Below are 18,372 nucleotides of genomic sequence, written 5' to 3' on the forward strand. Positions count from 1 at the left end.
TAGTAGTTAGTTTTCCTTTCCCACTGTCCATACCAAGTTATCTCAATTTTCCACTTAAATTGTTCCTGTAACAGCAACTGACTGCTACAACTTACTTTTTGTCTTTGGAATTCAAACCCCTTTATCCAGCAGGCTAGTGTTGTTATCCCCGCTGCGGCACAGAGAGGAGGCGACTTGTCCCAGGTCACTGCGAGACCGGGAGGCAGCGAGTGTGTCACTCTGCTGGCTGCTGCGTAGCCCTGCCTTCATTCAGTGCTTAGAGGTGACTCACTGATTTTTCCATTAGATAATTAGATACTGAAAAGTTAAGGGCTAGGAGGTAGATTTAGAAAAGTATTCGCATGCCTATAGATCCATCTGCTCATTCCATAATGCCTTCAGTTGGGCCAACCCTCAGGTTAGAGGCATAAATGGATGAAAAGTAGTGGTGGAAAGCCAGTTTCATAATTTCAGAGTTTTCTTTCAATCAGGGTTTTTAAAACTACGTGGCAAATATGTCTAAGTGTATCTTTTGTAAATGCTGATGGTTGCGATCAGTCCCTTCTGACCAGAAGGAACCGAGTTGGTATTCATATTGGCGTTAAGGCTTCGACACTGCAGCGCAGCACGAGTCAGCTCCTTATTTTGAGGAAAGGAGATTTCTCTTGCAATCTTTTAGTGGCTGCTGAGGCAAAAAGAACCCAGTGCCTTGTTTTTCGAAGCATGATGGTTGCTACTAGAGCCTAATGCTACTTCACCATTGTTATTGAATTTCTCAGTCATGTGTCAGGAGAAATCAGGAATGTAGAAATCAACAAGTAAGATCAAGTTCACCAAGTAAATAAAAAGTATGTGCTTATCAGCAGAGATCTTCCACAAGCATGTACAGTTCAAAGCACGGGCAGGATGTTTCACCAAGTGACAGCTGTAATAAAATAAAAAAAAAAAAATATCACATCATTCCCTATTCACTTGTTGCTGATAAATTTGTCAGTCTATTCCAAGATACTCTTTGTTGTCACTTCATCACTTTAAAAAGTATAAAGTTATATAATGGACATCATTGTAGACTTGGATGATAAGAGGGGGGGAAAGAAAACAACTTTATTTCTGAACTGGAGCCAGTGGAATTGTTAGGCAAAGTCTGCGTGCTTGTTGCCTGAGGTTTGCGGTGGCCTGATAGAAGGTCGTGGTGTTCTGAGCACTGGAGTTCTCTTGCTTGCTGTAAGGTGGTGTTGGAAAAGGATTGTTATATGGGGCTTTGAGATGAGCTCAAAACTTTTAACTTTACAAAGGTGAAAATGGTTTTGAGCAGTCATTGCGTGTGCCCTGAAGGCCCTTGCATCATTAGTGTCCTGGCAGAGCGTGAATTCAGTGTCCTACAGGTGGGATAATTAAACTGATGTTTGGTATGTGAGAATGGATTCATTTCCCTAAAAAGATTTGAACTTGGAACAATAATCTGTCTTCACCACAAACAGAAAACGTGTCCTTGAAACGCTAGCAAAGAGGAAGGGCTTCATAAAAATGCTTTTGGCTGCATTTGAGGGAACCGAATTCTATTAAACCAGTTGGGTTTATGACAAATGCTGAGCGTACAATTCAGGGCTTGAGGGACTGGAAATATTTTCATATTGTTCAGGTACCTCTAGCATAGTCTGAGATAAATGGAGGAGATTCGAGAGATTTAAAGGTGATGCTTGGTGCTTACTTGATGTGCAAGATGGAGTTTCGGATTTTAGTCACATATCAGAATGAAAAAGGGAAGTATGAACTAAGTTTTTCATTGCTCATTAGAACAGTCTCTCATAAAATGACAAAGCAGTCTTCTCGTTTTTCCCCGACACCTCTGAAAATACAATGAGATCACCATTTTATCTTTTTTTTTTCTTGTTATCCGTTTGAATAATAGTTACCGTTGTATGGTTACAGCAAGCTTGGAGAAAAACACGGAAAAAAAATTGCGGGGCTGGGGGGGGGGGGAAGCCTGTGGGGCTTGGCGTGATTTAACATAATAAAACTCCAGGAAAGAAGGCCAGTATTTTCAAGCTTGGTTACCTAAAATTTGTTTTACGTATTTATTTCGAAATGTATGAATTGTCATCTTAATTGGAAATTCTTTTGAGATGCAGAATATCGCCGCTGTCTTTTGAAGTTGGTACTCGGCTTTTCTGAAAACTGGCTGTTTATCAGGGTTTTTTTTTAACATGGGGTAAGATAACCAACTAATACTGGGATCAAAGCGGCCTGAGTTTGGCTAAGAGCTAACAAGGGGAGGACACTGTAACTGTCTGGAAGCAGTTGCAGAAGTAGGAGAGAAAAACATCTTTTGTAGTGTATTGCGAGGATATGGAAAGAAATTAGGATACAAGTGGAGCCCGTGATTGAAGTGCCATTGTTTGAGATATTTCTAATGAGGCTGGATGATGCATTTTAAGCAGTTAGGTTATTTAAGTGCTTAGGACTGCCAAAAAAGGGAGGGGGAAGGAGAGAACAGATGACTTTGAGCCCTGTAGGCAGGCACCAAAGGGTCTGTACGAGCACCAAAGGGTCCGTACGGGTACCTGTGTGCTGGAGGCTCGGCACAGAGACCTGCGTGTTCCCACCCAGCGTGAGAATTGCTGTCCCAGTGGCCCCAGAGGACACACTTCCGTCTTCTTTAGAGCTTCTTATTGCTCAGGAACAATATAGACATTGCATTATAATCTCCTCCCAAAAAATCCCTTTCTTACATTGTATGCCTTCAAAACCGCTAGGTGTGTTTTTAATAATTCCTGATAATTCCCTATATTCATACTAGCTTTTCCTCTGTCAAGTTCTACACTTCAGCTTCGTGTTGTGCTACAAATGTAATAACGTGAAGAAATACCACAGTTTGCCTAGAATCATCATTTTGAGTTTTGGAGGGTATTTTATTGAAACTAATGAGACATTTTCAATACACCTCACTTTCTTTTTTGACTTTTTAGGATGTGAAATCTAAAGCTGACAAAGCAGTGGCAGCAGATCCGCAAGAAGTGGAGGAGCAGCTCCCAGAAAATGTACCTGTGTTTATGTTAACTGATAAGAGGGGGTTCTGGTGGCTTGATCTAGCTGAAGATGGAGTGATTTCGGGGGGGAAGGGGTTAACTGCGGAGACATTAAAAGAATTTTCCTGGTGAAAACTTAAAAAAATTACTTGACACTCTTTAAGTATGTGGAAATAGTCACACAAGCTAATGTCAAAGATGTTCTTTGCTGTTTAAAAGTAAAAAAAAAACCCAAACAAACAAAAAAACCCAACCAAACAAAACCCAACACGTTATTTGGTGTGAGAGGCACAACTCAGAAGGGTGAAATCCTGTCCCTACTTCTTTCATGAGCATTTCTCGAAGCACGTTTATCCAGTCATCCTGATTTTCCATTTATTTATGAAGGGAGTGTTTTCAGTTCATCTGTGCTTATTGCTTGTTTCCCTTCTATCAACTTAGTGGATTTAATAACGAATGATATTCAACAACTAATGATAATGTCCACATAACGTGCCTTTCTGTGATTGATAACTGATCTCTTTTGCTTCTGCTTTGCTTTTAGGTCCTCAACCACATCAAACAATCCAAATCTTCAACAAAAGTACCAGCCAATTTACAGGAGATACCCCTGGTGCCAGCACCTACTTATCTTTCTCCAGAGGCAGAAGTCACCAGACGTAGTATGAACCAGTTATTTTTTCCACCAATATAGAGTGTATTTAGTACCCTAACCTAGGATGGATTTTTTTTTTCCCATACAACTTTTGCTGAGATTTTTTTCTTTGAACATCCAATGACCTATTTTAAGTTATTTTATAAAGGATTTATATTTTTCTCTCATTTTATAATTTTTGAGATCTTGAAGGCGTCTACTTGTTTTTCTTGACTTTCACATACAAAGGCATTTTTCCTCTTACTTACTTAAAATAGAAGGAAGGGTAATCTGGGACATCCATGGTGCTGGAACATGGCCTTATCTGCCCTGAATGGAATACACCTTGCCACCGTTATCTGAATTGTGTAGATTATAAATGAATTAGATGTCCTCCCAGACATTTACTCTGAACATTTACTCCCCAAACTCTAGAGTCATTGTGATTTAGAGATTTCAGAAGTGACTCAGAGCAGCCTTCTAGTTCAGTTTAGATTGGTAAAGGTGAAGAGCAAAATACGAGATCTTAATTGGTTGCTCTCATACGATTCCTTTGATGGTTTTCATTTTCTCATTGAATAGTGTGATTTATTTCTTGACCTTTTTATGTTCTTAGGTGTCTTACCAACTCCACTGCCTGTGGATCCAGCAACGTGTCCTATAGTTCCGGGGCAGGAGATGACTATAGAGATATCTAAGGGTCGGTCAGGCCTAGGACTCAGCATCGTCGGGGGGAAAGACACTCCACTGGTGAGTTTCTGGTAAACTAATATTTACTCGCTCTGTTGAAGAATAGGAGACAAAGACAACGTAGAAACTAATGATGCCATTAATCTGTAATTGCTCTAATGAATTGTTCGATACAGGGAGGAGAAACCAGCAACTCTAATCTCTGATAACAAATTGGTAATTTTGCCTTGTATCAGATCAGTTGTTTTCTGTTCCTGTTTAAATGGAAAGGTTTGTGTTTCAGTAGTGCTTTCTGCTGTGGTCAGAGTTTACAAATATGTGTTCTTTTTTAACTGTTGTGAAATAAGAGTTTCAAGCAGGTAAGTTACCAAAATGGTTGGACTAGAAATTAATGTCACAGAGGTAGAGCCACTTCAGCAAGGTTAACACCTCTGTCCTGAGAGCGTAAATGCTTAGTAGCTGTTTAAACAAACCGTGATTTATCTCCCTGCCAGCAAAAGCCGTTGCTGAACAGAGGTAAACCAAAGGTAATCTTTTATTGTTTTCTGGGTCTTTTTGCTTAATCTTGCTCTTGACTATGCTGATTTTAAAAAAATTATTTTCAGCTAAATTAAAATCTATCACTTCAAGTACGAACTCGGCAAGTTAGTTATGCTAAACCCTTCTCTGCCTCCGCCGGTGCTCTTTCCACTCCACTTTCCAGTTAAGAGATGCTGTGTTACGGTATAACTGAAGGCCAGATTGTTTTTTAAATGTCAAATTCAGTTCTTTCAGTAAACAAGTCTACTGCAGAGGTGTCTTTACCAGGTTCTCCTGAATCCCCTGCCGCAGAGACACTTCAGGCGATAGAGCTGCTCCGTTACATGCAGTTGTTCCGAAAATATAGTGGTGCATCATTAAGCAATGAAGCTGCTGTCAGGAGGTACAGGGAGTTGCAATGTAGTCATCTTTTTCCAGACCTAGAAAAAGAAGGAAAAAATCGAGGAAATTGAAAGGAAAAAGAAAGCTTTGTTTTGCCAAATGTAGGCTGTATCTTTTACAGTATTAAAGCAGAAATTGGAAAAGGTTCAGCTTTTGGTCCCATTTATCCAAGTCTCTGATTATGTAGAGTTTGGATGAATTGCTGGGTTCCGCATGGAGATAGATCTGAGTTATGTTGAAGGCTTAGATCAGCCTCTATGGTTTTCACTGTGTCCAGCCGCGTGCTGTTTTGTACCCAGGCCCTTTTTTGTCCAGCTCCTCTAGTGTTGAGTAAATTCAAATAAGAAGTTCAGCGTTAGTCATCTCTCTGCTTTTTCATTTAGCTGGAATTTGGAAATAATACATGGCAGTCTGTCAGACGCAATCTGGTACATGTCTTTCATGAGATTTTAATATAAATAAATGAAAATTATAAATATCTGCTTCACAGAGCAGATGAGAAAAATGCAAAGGATTTTATTCTTTAAATTGAGTAAATGGTTTTGGTTAAGTATTATACTTTCATTAGTTTATTCATTAAAGTGTCCTCCTAGGAATTTATTTTAAAAAGCTATGTACTTGATTGCAGTAACTGAAATTCCTGAAGGGAGGGAGGTCTGCCTGCCCACGTTTCTGATCCTCACCATTACAGGACTTGCCAAAATGAGTCCTTGTTTCTTTTCCTATTTCTGAATCTGCTCGTTCAAAGGCAGGCAGTGTTGTTTCAGAGGAAACAAGTTCCTTTTGCGAGACCGCAGTCTTACTTTTTTGCCGTGAAGGTAAAAAACCTTTTGTTAAAAAGCTGAAATGAAGTTCAGATAACAAAATGAGGAGGGGTAAAAGAAAATCCTACTCAGGGCTGTAGGAAAGTGTGTGTCTTTTTGGGTTTCATGGACTAGAGAGGATAATCTAATCTAAAAAACCAACATCAGGTACGTGGAGCTCAGTGATGTATCTCGTCTTGCTCTCCATTGTTTCTTTTTAACTTGGGGATATAGATGGACATTTTTTGTATTTTAAAAAAGGCAAAATAAATTGACTTCCAGCTTCACTGCTTGGGTATGTGACATGCTTATGTGCCACAGAATTTCGTCACTTCTGAAGAGCTCGTGTGGCAGAAACTGTGTACCCAAGACCCACTGTTTCCTGCAGCGCAGAGAAATTAAAATGAAGCTCTAATTGCCTTCAGCAGTTTGGGGTTGGATTTTTAGCTATTTTTGAAATGGGAATTGTCAGGCCAAAGTCAGAAAGAATGGGAATAGCACTGTTTGTAGCCTGTCTGTGCAAGCATGAAGCAGCGATGCTGTCTTTCATACTCTTGGAGTTCAGGTGGCGCACGCAAACGATAGAGGTGAGGTGCCCTGACGGGACCATGGGAATGTGCTCCATCGGGGACGAGCAAAGGCATGGCAGAACAGGGGGGAATCTGCCGGAGCAGCGTCTGTGTGCCACACAGCTGCAGAGACTTTTTTTACCTTTTTGTCCTCTGAGAAAACAACATGAACACCCGTTTCTTCCTCCTTTTTCTACTGGGGTATCTTTATTTCGTACCTGCGCAGGTGTGCAAGTGCCTACAAAACGATGAAGGATATCATCCCCAGTTCCCAGGATCTCAGAAGTAATTTATCAGTATGGGGGACACGGGGAGGCTGCTCCTCCGTAGAACTTGTCAAATCTAAGGTGGCCATGGCAAGAGCGTAAGGGCCTCATCTATTGTGATATTAAACTGCACTCCATCTAAAAACACTTAACTGACTCAGCACGGATGCACGACGGCAGCTCACGTGTGATGAGAAAGCTCGCTTCGGAATATTTTGGATCTTTCTTAAACACAAATTCCCAGCTTTTGGAATAATAGATCTGGGAACCCACTAAAGGGAAGCACGGCTTCAAAATGAAATATAGAGTGCAACTTTTCAGTCCTAACCTTAGGAATCTCATCAGAAATCACCACGTAGAGACTTGAAAAATACAGCCTGTGAGCACGGAGGGCAGTTTGTTCAGGAGGCTGGAAAGTGATGCCTTAACCCTTGTGAAGTGTTTTTGGTTGAGAAGGTGACTGTCCCATTGAAAGATTACAAAATCTTTCAAGTTGCATGTATTATAAGCAAGGACTGCGGCTGTGTGCTTCGGGGAGCAGGAGAGCATCAGCCAGAAGGATGTGCCTGTAGAAAAGGTCTGGGGAAGGAAGGATCGTCCTTGAGAGTTGTCTCCGTGATGTTGATCTTTAGAGTGCAGTAGCCCTTAAGCATTCCGATTTCATTTTATTCTAGGGGTTGATTTGTATTTTTATTTTTTTCCTCGCTGTCTTTCATTTCACCTTCCCCTGTGCCCCTGAGAGAACACAACACACGGCCTCTGCGTTAAAGCAATTAAACTGCGGAGTGGAGCTGGCTGAAGTACAGGGCTTTCAATTTGGGAGGAGATTTTTTTTTTACTTTTTTTTTGGTCGAAGTCCAGTCAAACTTGTAAAAGTAACCTCAGAATGGGAATTTAAAAAAAAAAAAAAAAAAGTGTTTTCAGAAACATCCCTAACTGAGTTCTGAGGCTCTAACTCTGCTCCCCAGGACACCGTCCTGCCCTCTCATCGTGTCCCCCCCCGGCTGCTGAATGAGATTTAAATGCTTGTCAGCTCCACCACTGCTAATAGCAGCCATAAACCTGACAGGGATGTCATTGTCACTCGGCAGCTGCCCGTGCTCCCGGGATTCCTGAAGGCAATGGACCTGTTTGGGCAAGGCCTTCGTGCAGCGCTGGGAGCCACCAGCTGGCCCGTGGCTACGGGGGCTGGGACCCCGTGGGATAACCCGCCCTGCGGGATGCAGGACCAGCAGCACCCGATAGTCCAGTCCACCGTAAATTTAGGAAACGTTCCTCAGTTATTCTGCTTTTGATTCATGCATCCTGCAAAAGCTGTTTCTAGGCAAATAATTTAGTTTCAAGTAATGAGGTTTTTTTTCCCTCTGAGACTGCCTGCCAGAAAGTTTCTATGTGGTTTTCTTCTGAAATCGTCTGAGAACAGGGCATCAAAGAATTTTTTAAAAAAAGATGGTACTCCTCCAGATGGCATGTGGGGTTAAATCATCCCAACCCCATTATCACCCCAGCGTGGGTGAATGCCACGATGTCCAGTTAGCGACTTGCAACGAGACATTTTCTCTTAAACGGGATTGTCAGTTTACAGGGATTTTATTCTTGGCAGTGCATGAAAAAAAGCATCGCTCTAAGACACAAACATTTTCTTAGTTGATGGGAGCACTGTTTTGCTTCCAGCTGAATAATTTAGCAATGGCTGAGTTGATTACTCCTGGTTATTGACTCTGTATTTGCTGCCGGGGTGATTAAGATGCTCAGACGCGCCGGAGGGGATTCAGCGGTCTGGAGCCCGGTACAGGCACATTCCCCCAAGGCAGAGTTAGAAAACCCTGGGAGGGGAGGCGAGCGCAGAGGCTCAGCTGGGGCTTGAAATAGCAATTAAGTGCTGAAGAGGCACCTGCGATATAAAAGAAGAAAAGATTGCAGGAGCGGTAACCGAGGGGCTGTTTGCAGGTGGAGTAGCCAGGAGGCGGTCACTGTCTGAACCTTACACAGGAACGAAGACAAGCAACATACTTTATCCTGTGTCTTTTCTGATTGAAAATGACCACAAACCTCTTATACAGGATTTTTATACTTTGAATTTGGTAAATAAAAACTTCCTTACTTTTGCTTTCGGCTGGCTTAAATAAAAAACCATTTTTTTAAGGCAATTAACAAACTTTAAGGTACTCCATCTGTAAAATAAAGTGATCCACAAAGCCAGGGAAATGGAACACATTAGCAGTGCTCCAAAAAAGTAACGGAATACACCTGGGCTCAGCTAACACTAGTTGGTGTGAGAGCTGGTAACGCCGGAGTGGGAGAGCACCAAGCTTTTGTAATCCCCTGGTTGCCCAGAAGGCTTTCTGGCTCGCGACGGAGCCGGGGAGCCGCGTGATGGTGGGGATGCAGTTCGACAGAAGAATATTTAGATTCATTCTGTCAGTCCAGGTGAGTCATAGCTTGCATAAACCCCATCTGTTAAGGAAGGGCAAGGGAATAATCAAGAGAACTGCGACTTTAAATTGCAGCTGTTCAAGACCCGATGTTTGCCCCTGGAGCTGTGAGGGCTAATTACCCTGCCAGGATCTCCACGCTGCCAAGAGCAGGCTGTTACTGATAGCGAAGCCAAGTCTGATATCTGTTTTGTGCCGTGCCGCAGCCAGCAGTGGGGACCTACCTAAACACGAAGACTGATGTGACTCCTGCGTTACTAAACAACCGGGTTCTCCCTTGCTTGAGCTTTCTTCCCTCCCTCTCACCTCAGTTATATTTAGATTCAGGCAAAAATAACTTCATCGGTTATAGACAGCCGAGGTCTGAACGACTTTGTAGACAGTCATCAAGTGCAGCTAAGACTGAAACTGGTTTAGCGGAATATGCTTACCTTGTAACTACAAATGAAAAGCAAGATATTGGCCTCGGGAGGGTCTCAGCAATATATTGGCTATAGATACTGTTGCTGTTAAGCCTATCGCACAATGAGTGGAACGATAGAATGAAAAATGGTAATAGAAGGCGAAGTTTTTAATCCTAGCTGAGGTATTGTAGAGGAAAAGTTTGCGGTTGGGAGAGAAAAAAAAATGCAATCACTTCTTAACCATCATCCACATTTGTAAAACAGAAGGCAATTTAATGACAGAGTGGTAAATGCAGTTAGCTTGAAATTGTGAGGAATTGCTTTGTCTCTTGGTTGAATAATGTTAAAATGAAGTTGGTGGATTCATCATAATTCCAGAAGGACGTTAGCTTACGACAGCGTGAAAAAACCAAACTGCCTTGTACATGAGTTATCACAAATGGGAACGAGAGTAGTAAGTTTTGCAAATCATGTGTTTGATGGATCTTTGGCAAGGGTTTAGCTGACTGTACGGCTAGCTTGCGTAACAGGGCCTTGCTTGAAGAAGCTGGTGTCTTCCAGGAGCGTAAATCATCCATAAAATTTAAGCTCACAATATAAGAAGGCAGTAGGACATGTCAGAACGGACTTCAGGAGCATCTTGCTTGCTGCTGGTTGAAACAACTGGCTTTTGGCTTCCCGTGTCCTGTGCATTCAGGATCTCACGCATTCTTTGTAACCGGTGTTATGCACTGTACACTGTAAATTTTTATTTTTTTTTATTTAATAAAATAATGAGAGTGAGAGAGTTAACATTTTAATATGTAGTTCTGTGTTTTATTATCCCCTCTAAAAGGAGCATGTATACTTTGTGAAAAACGTTGGTTTGCTTTGGCATGCGATCCATAGGAGCATAGCTCTTTCTATCATTCTGACTTAAGTCATATATTTTTACACTAAACATCTTATTACCTTAGTTTTATTATTTCAGAATCAAAGGAGAGCTTGCAAATGTCTATGACTGCAGACCGAAGGAATGTTAATGAATAGTGCCATTGAATTTTCAGGTTTTAGCTTTTCTGATCTTAGAGAATATAACTGTAAGCAAAAATATTATGCAAGCTGAATAAAATTTAAATAAATAAGGACCAGATGTAACTATAGGGGCCTATAAAATGTAATACAAATATTATCCACTTCCTTAAAATAAATCTGTATTTTAGTATGAAAAATTATATTCATATTGATGTTGTGGATTAATCTTTTTATGAAAGTTGGCAAGTGAACGCCATCTCTTGCGAGGGCTTGTTCTTAAATGGGAAACAGACCTTTTGTTTTGACCTTGAGTAGAGAAGTTTTTCAGTATCATGCAACGTAAAGCATTTTTACATTAACACGGTAATACATTTTTACGTTATATGGCCTGTTTTATTACAGTAGTGTTTGGCTTAGGATTTTGGGTGCCTGTTAATGGTTTGTGAATGCTGGGACTTGCAAAATATTTGAGTGTTAGGAGGAGGTCTGTGCAGCGCGGTGCAGTAGATAAACCCCTTTAAGAAATCAAGTGATTTGCTTGGAGTTGACCTTCAGCTTTTGTTGCTGAACCGTTATCTTTTAGATTCCATTTAGATCTGCAAATGGAAGATCATAGATCATAACGTAACTGTTGTAATTTCCTCTGCCTACAACTAACCAGCAGCTGGATTTATTTTAACTACCGAGAGATTCTTATATGGGGCTAATTCTTCAGCGAAACACACTGTGCAACTAGTTGATTTCTACTTTATCTGTGAACCAGCCTGTAAAAATGACAGGACAATTTTATTGCTCTGGACAAAGTATTATAAAAGTTGAAAGGGAAATAACTAGTGATATTGTACTTGCCCTGGGAAAGAGATAAACCTGTAAACCTGCAGTCAGCAAAGCCCTTTGTAGCTTTATTCTCTTTTATAAATGCTAATTTAGTATAACATTTGTAGCAATGTAGGAATTTTGTTGGAAATGCTTAGGAAAACACGACTTGTCAACTAAATCAGAAAGCATATTTTCCTGAATGTTGTTCTATATATAGCTTACTTTTTTTGCTTCCTCGGGAAAGTACTCTAATCCATGCAGAAAGCTTCATTGCTTACACCAAATACGTAATTATGGTTAGTGGTAAGATTCGGTCACCTAACTACGGACCAAAATGAGAGGCAGACACAAAAAATTAATGTAATTCCAACAGTTTGCCCTGCCCGCTTTCTAGCACTGCCCAGTGCATGTAGGTTCCAAAAATCTGGTGTTTTGACCTGGACTTTCAGCATCATTGTCAGTGTGTGCTCAGAAGTGTCTGTCTGGGAGACAGGTACCGTTTCCCCAGATAATCCTCCTTTGGTCCGGGACAAATGGCTGGTGATGCTCTGGCGGTAGAGATACCCTTGTAGCTAGGGAGCTGGTTTCTACCCTTAGGATTGTTTGGGGGATTTTTTTGTCTCATGATTACCACCTCAAAATGCACACCTTGGAAAACATAGTCTGGGATCTTCAAACAACTCATTTCTAATTGAGTATCTTACCCGGTGCCATTCTGTTCTGATGATTATTGCAGTCCTGAATTACGCGGTGGGTCACCTTACTTCTGTGGAGCGCCTTTGATCCTATCAAAACAACGGCGGGGTCTTGGAGGCTGAAATAGTGCGGCAAAGATAAACTCAAAACAAAGTTGATGTTAGCTCAGTTAAAGAAAAAGCTTTTTGTGAATGATCTGCAGTAAATAAGGACTGTTCAGTACTATGCAATCAGCCTCTTTACCAAAATTCAGACCTTTTTCCTTGTTAAATCACCAGGTATGTGGGGATTTCTCTGCTTTGAAATCTCCCCCCTTGCAAACTGCTCCACCCTTCATCATATGATACAACTTCATCAAAATATCCGTGGTACTTAATGTTTGAGCCTCCTTCATGTCTCATATCCGTTTACTCCCTCACCTTCTACTCCCATCATTTGCAAATAACTTCGTGGTCGGGGGGTTGATTTTCAGTGGTAAAGGGCACCTGCGTTGAAAGCTGCTGCTTGTCCTTCTGAAGAACAGCTGCACAGGAGGAAAGAAACACTAAAGAGACTGGCTCAGATGCTATAAACTTGCGGAAAACGCGTGAGCAGTCCAAGCCTAAAGCCAGACAGCTTGTGAGACGTTCTCACCACTGTTTATGGTCCTGCAGGCTTTTAAGGTTCGCTTGGTCAGTGATTTTCCTGAATAGGAAGCTGATTTTACCACCTTCCTCCCAGAGGCTCAATCAAGACGGTGCTATGTGGTCGTTGCCTGGGGTCTCTCCCATACCAGTTCTTTGACATTTAAGATACAAAGATTAAGCTGTCACTCTCACTGAATGCAATTCTCAACGTGAGCGTTTCTATTTGTGCTCTCTGCTGATGGGTGAGTTGATATCCTGATATCCAGTTGATATCCAGAGACCATACCGGGTCTCTGAAGTTGTTAAATATCAAGCAGAAAAAATATCCGTAGCCGGGGGGAGAACTGAGATCCGATTCCCCAAGAGTTCAGGGCTGTTCCCCTCCCTCGGATAGGAGGAAATGCGATGTAGATCACACTGTGGGTGTTTTACAGGCTGTATTTTCCATAAGTGGGTTTCAGATTGGGTGGTAATTTTTGGAAGGTTGTCTTGCACCCGCTCTTCAGAAGTCATTCACTCTGCGCTGGCGTTGTTCTTCAAGGTGTTGACCAAGAGTCTCCGTGAACTCTTCTGCTTTCTGCCTTTTCTTCAGAGCCAAAACCTCTCTTGTCGGTGGGTGTGAGAGCTGTCACTCGGGTGCCTTCCCTCTGCTCAAGAGTCACAGAGGTATCTGCTGGGAAAGTGAGAGAGCGAGTGGGGTGTACCTGTCCCACAGCTCAAAGCTGAGCCTTCCAAAATACCACCTCATAGGCCGTGTGGCAGGTTTGGTGAACTTTACCACTTGTGAACAGGTTTCATGCATATCATATACCAACCACGTACACTCTCGCCATGTTTGGGAACTGTTCTGGCTTGCAGGTGATTCTTTTTAGCCATGATAGTGTCAGCGCATTCAGCTTCATTTCATTGAACTGCAGGCCCTTCAATATTCAATATAAGCATTACTCAGACGATAATGTCCAGCACCCTCAGCTGTAGCAGACAGCTTCCCTTCTACTTTTTCTTTCAGGGTTTTCATGGTTGGATAATCAAGGTTAACACCTGCGAGCATGGACTTTGTTTAGCATGTTAAAATGATGTTTGTATGCTCTGGCTTGTATTCTGCATCCTTCTGTCCCATACAAGAAATGTTCAACTTTGCATTAATTCCTCATTTATAGAGTGGTCCCAGAGTAATGGAGCATTCTTTGTCAAAACATATGAAGATTAAAGCTCCAGGTTTTTTTAACGTGTTTGTAAACCTTATGAAGTATGTGCTTTCAGCGGCTGGATATCTTTCGTTACACAACCGTGTTCTTGATATGGGAGTGTTTTCATTTCCCCCTTCCGCACGAGCAGTTTTTGCGACTCTGCCAAGCTGTATCATGGAGTGCCATAACCTATATGGAACGGGTGATGAAAGGAGATGGGGAGGGATGGGAGTGAAAACCAGTCCTGAGCCACCATGAATTCACAACCTCTAGTGGAACATCGATGCCACTTTCCCTTCCTCCCTCTCGACTGATCGATTTTTGAACTATTTTAGGCCTTGACTTCTAGAGATAGCAAGCACACGATGGAATTTGAAGCTAGTGAGCAGGAGTTGCAGGTGTCCGGGAACCAAAACCTCTCCTTTAAATAAATGCTGTGTATTGTTTTACTCATGATAGACCTTTTTTTTTTTTTTTCTGAGGCACTGAGAGGGGTGTTACAATTTAGATCTGTAGCATGTCAATAGAGTCATTACAGATTAGGGCTCAGTTTAGATGGCTGGAGTATGACGTTACATCTCACTGCTGCGTAACCTTGTTTAAAATATTGATATAATTAAAAATGTTCAATAACTTCAATAGTTTGCTTTTAGTGACTTATCATGGATGAACAAAACTAACAAGAGTCTTATCCAGATGCCCCTAGATCCAGTGGTAAAAAGATTGCTTCAGAGTCAAATATGCTGTCAGCTGATCCCAGAAGTATCAGAGGAAAGATGTCTGTTTATCATAGTTTATAAGCTAAGGAAGACTCTCGTATTTATGCTTATGGACTATTGAAAAATCCTTACAGTACATGGTGGACATGTTGCTTCATCCTGGTTTTAATCGATTTGATAGGCCTGATTCAACTACACTACTTTTAAAAAAAAACTAGTTAAGGAAAACAGTGCTTTGGCAGGTCAGCGAGATGTTTCCTTCTTCGGGGTAGGCAGAGACCAAGCAGGAATGTACCTTTTTGTGCCATATGTATTTTTAGTTCTATGTCTGGCTTCTAACATATGCAGGAACCGTGGTGTAATACTGAATTGTTGCCTTTTCAAATAGACGATGCAGATTGTTCAAACTGATAACACTCGGTGGTTCCTGCATCTGGGCTTTAGGTATGTGTGGTTTTACGTGCAGTCGTGCAGCACTGGGAGGAGCTGGTAACTCCAGCTTGTGCACCAGTTGTGAAGCAACTGCAGATGGAAAACAAACTTAAAGAAATGCTATTGAAAGCTCCTTGCTCAGAGGTGGGAAATATCAGATTTAATACAGTCTGAAAGTGTTTGATTTGACCATCTTGTGTACGTGCCCAGTCTGCTGTTACACGGTCACGTTGCCGTTTTTCCACTGATCCTCACGTTCATCCACTGCCCCGGCGTGTCCTGGTTGAATGATGCTGTCTTAACAAGCTGCTCGATGTTTTGTGTGATCTTGTGGGCCACTTCTAAATGCCTGCCTTTGTAAAGTGTTTAAAAAAAGTAAAAGTGAAGTGTGCTGTGGAAGTTCTAAACCACAGACTCAGCTTTTTCTCAAAGTTACCCGTGATCAGCCTCGGGTGAAAAAATATGTATCACTGTCACCCTCCTGGCTTTCACCCAGGCAAAAGTCTCCTGTGTTGTCTTAGGGTTATGTGGTCGCTTTTAAAACGAAGGTAACACACACACACACACAAAAAAAACCTCCCCACCAAACAAAAAACCACAACAACCAAACCCCCACAACTGAAGGAAGATCTAAGACACGTAGCAGAGGATTTTGGCAGCGCTGCTGAGATGGACATGCACATGTGGAGGAGCTGGGACTGTTTAGTTTGAGAAGGAGGAGGCTGAGAGACCACCTCATCGCTCTCTACAACTACTTGAAAGGACACTGTAGAGAGGTTGGTGCTGGTCTCTTCTCACAGGTAATTAGCAATAGAACAAGAGGGAATGGGTTCAAGCTGCAGCAGGGTAGGTTTAAGCTGGACATTAGGAAAAAATTCTTCCCAGAAAGAGTGGTCAGACACTGGAGCAGCCTGCCCAGGGAGGTGGTGGAGTCACCATCCCTGAACGTGTTTAAGAGTCGTTTAGATGTGGTGTTAAGGGATATGGTGTAGGGGAGAACTTTGTAGAGTGGGGTTGATGGTTGGACTCGATGATCCCAAGGGTCTTTTCCAACCTGAATGATTCTATGATTCTGTGTTACTCTGTTCCACTGCAAATAGCTGTTGCAGTTATTTCAAGAAAACCCTGCAGTTGCCAGTGGCACACATATATATATATATAAAAAAATAAATATTTTTTTTAATCAAACCATTCTTTTGATTTTCTTAATTACCTTGGTACACAGCTCGTAGTATTTTGCCTTCATTTATGTAGACTGAAATCTTTCTCCCCCACCATCTGGGATGCTTGTTTCAGCTGTAACCCATTTGCGATTAAAATCCTTGGGGCTTTTTTCAGCGGCTGGTGTAGATGTATCAAAGAGGAAGCTTGTGACAGTGGTGCTTTGCTCCAGCAGCAGCGGAGCGGCTGGAGATACAAGTCCACATCGTTAAATAAGGTGGAGTGGGAATGAAAGAGAATAACGCTCTTGGTGTTGTCTTGATTAGAGCGTTAGCTTGAGGGCATTTGAGTTTTCTTTCTGTTTGGCATCTACCACGTGTGCTGGGAAAGGATCACAAGGCAGCACGGAGCAGGGGAGTTAAGTTGGTGATGAGAGATGTAGTATCTAACAGTGTTTTGAGAACACGAATGTGCTTTGTTCTGCCCCAGCAGTGGTTTCCTGCCCCGGCTGCAGGAAGGCGGCGCGCAGCGGGGCTCGCAGGCTGCTAACCTCGCCGCCTTTGGTGGCAGAAAGTCTCCTCTTTGGCTTGCACATCAAACTGGAGAAAGGAACTTCACAACCGGATCGGCTTTTTGGAGGGTGTATGTGTTTGAGAACGGGTTCTCTGATCCCTATGTCTCTAATTGAAGATCACCAGAGCCGTTTTAAAGTTTGTAGCGAAGCCATTTCTGGGTGTTTGCTGGTGACACTGGAGAGAGGAGCACATTCTGCACAGCAAAGCCACCCATCCTCTAGCTGTCAGGACCGGAGCGCTGCAGCAGGATGTTCACCTATTTGTTTCAGGGGAAAACCAAAAAAAAAAAACAAACCAGACCAGAACAATGCACAGGGAAAGCACCAGCAAGAGAACAGTATGTTCTTTGTAATGCGTTTTCTTTGGGGACATCTATTGCTGGCAATAAGATTAAATCACTGAAACCTTCCCTGAAGCTACATCTGCCACTGCCTACATTTTCCAACCTCAGTAATAAACTAACATTTGCCATTGTTCGTTTCTTCTGGATTTCATTTCTTACAGATTTAACCAGCGCTATTTACCACAAGGCATTCAGTTCTTGCTTAAAGCTGAGATCTATGCCAAGTCCCTAAAAATATTCATAGCTCCAAAGAATCTGGTTTTAAATAATATCATAAAAAGTAGACGATGTTAATACAGCGGTTCACACTGAGTTCAATACTGCTGATGCCAATGTATAAAAATGATGGAAGCCTATCAAGCTCTAGACAAGACCTACCCTGAAGTGATGAACAAAATCCTTTTTACCTCTTTACTGGCTATCTGTATTTTGGTTACGGGAGTAATTGTCTTATCCCAAAATATTTTTTAAAAAGATAAGTCTGTGTTACAGCCGTGCTTATCCTGAGGTGGAGCATTGTGCCTCTTCGCTGTGCGGGGTGGGTCATGGCTGCCCGTTTGGGGGTGTTTGGGAGGGAGGATTCACGCCACCCCCTTCTTCCCGCAGGACGCCATAGTGATCCATGAAGTTTATGAAGAAGGGGCAGCAGCCCGGGATGGCAGGCTTTGGGCCGGCGATCAGATCCTGGAGGTAAACGAGTCTCTCCGTGTGTATGTGCTTGCTTATGTCTGTGTCGTGAAGGTTTCTTGTAGGGGAAAGAAAGATCATGGAGCAGGGTCTCTACTTGAAGCTTCGTTTCTGTCACTAGGAACGTCCTGACAAATTCATATTTACTTATATATTCCTATAAACTGAAGGTACAAATTGAGAATATATTAAATTTAATTGAGCAAGGCAGTTCTCGATTTACATAGTTCAGCTGTCATGTCCAATAGCTCAGTATTATTCATCTGTTTAATCTTTCATTCGGAGGCCTGCTCTCCCTCCGTCGCCGCTCCGGCATCTCTGGCTGCCTGCGGAGCCGGTGCGGAGCCGGGCGAGCGTGGAGCCAGGAGATGAGGGCGGCC

The 18,372-nt window shown here is 42.2% G+C and overlaps 1 protein-coding gene across 4 annotated transcripts in view; it reads left to right on the forward strand.

The window, feature by feature from the left end:
* The window catches only part of PATJ (PATJ crumbs cell polarity complex component), a 156,719-nt gene that overhangs the window by 117,216 nt on the left and 21,131 nt on the right, over positions 1 to 18,372 (forward strand). For all 4 annotated transcript variants that reach the window (XM_074597315.1, XM_074597316.1, XM_074597317.1 and 1 more), the window contains exons 32-35: positions 2,949 to 3,020; positions 3,553 to 3,670; positions 4,259 to 4,392; positions 17,912 to 17,995. In XM_074597315.1, coding sequence (XP_074453416.1) covers positions 2,949 to 3,020; positions 3,553 to 3,670; positions 4,259 to 4,392; positions 17,912 to 17,995 — 408 coding nt within the window. The remainder of the gene's footprint in view (positions 1 to 2,948; positions 3,021 to 3,552; positions 3,671 to 4,258; positions 4,393 to 17,911; positions 17,996 to 18,372) is intronic.

The sequence above is a fragment of the Larus michahellis genome, chromosome 8 (assembly GCF_964199755.1).
Source record: "Larus michahellis chromosome 8, bLarMic1.1, whole genome shotgun sequence".
In the NCBI taxonomy this organism is placed as follows: domain Eukaryota; kingdom Metazoa; phylum Chordata; class Aves; order Charadriiformes; family Laridae; genus Larus; species Larus michahellis.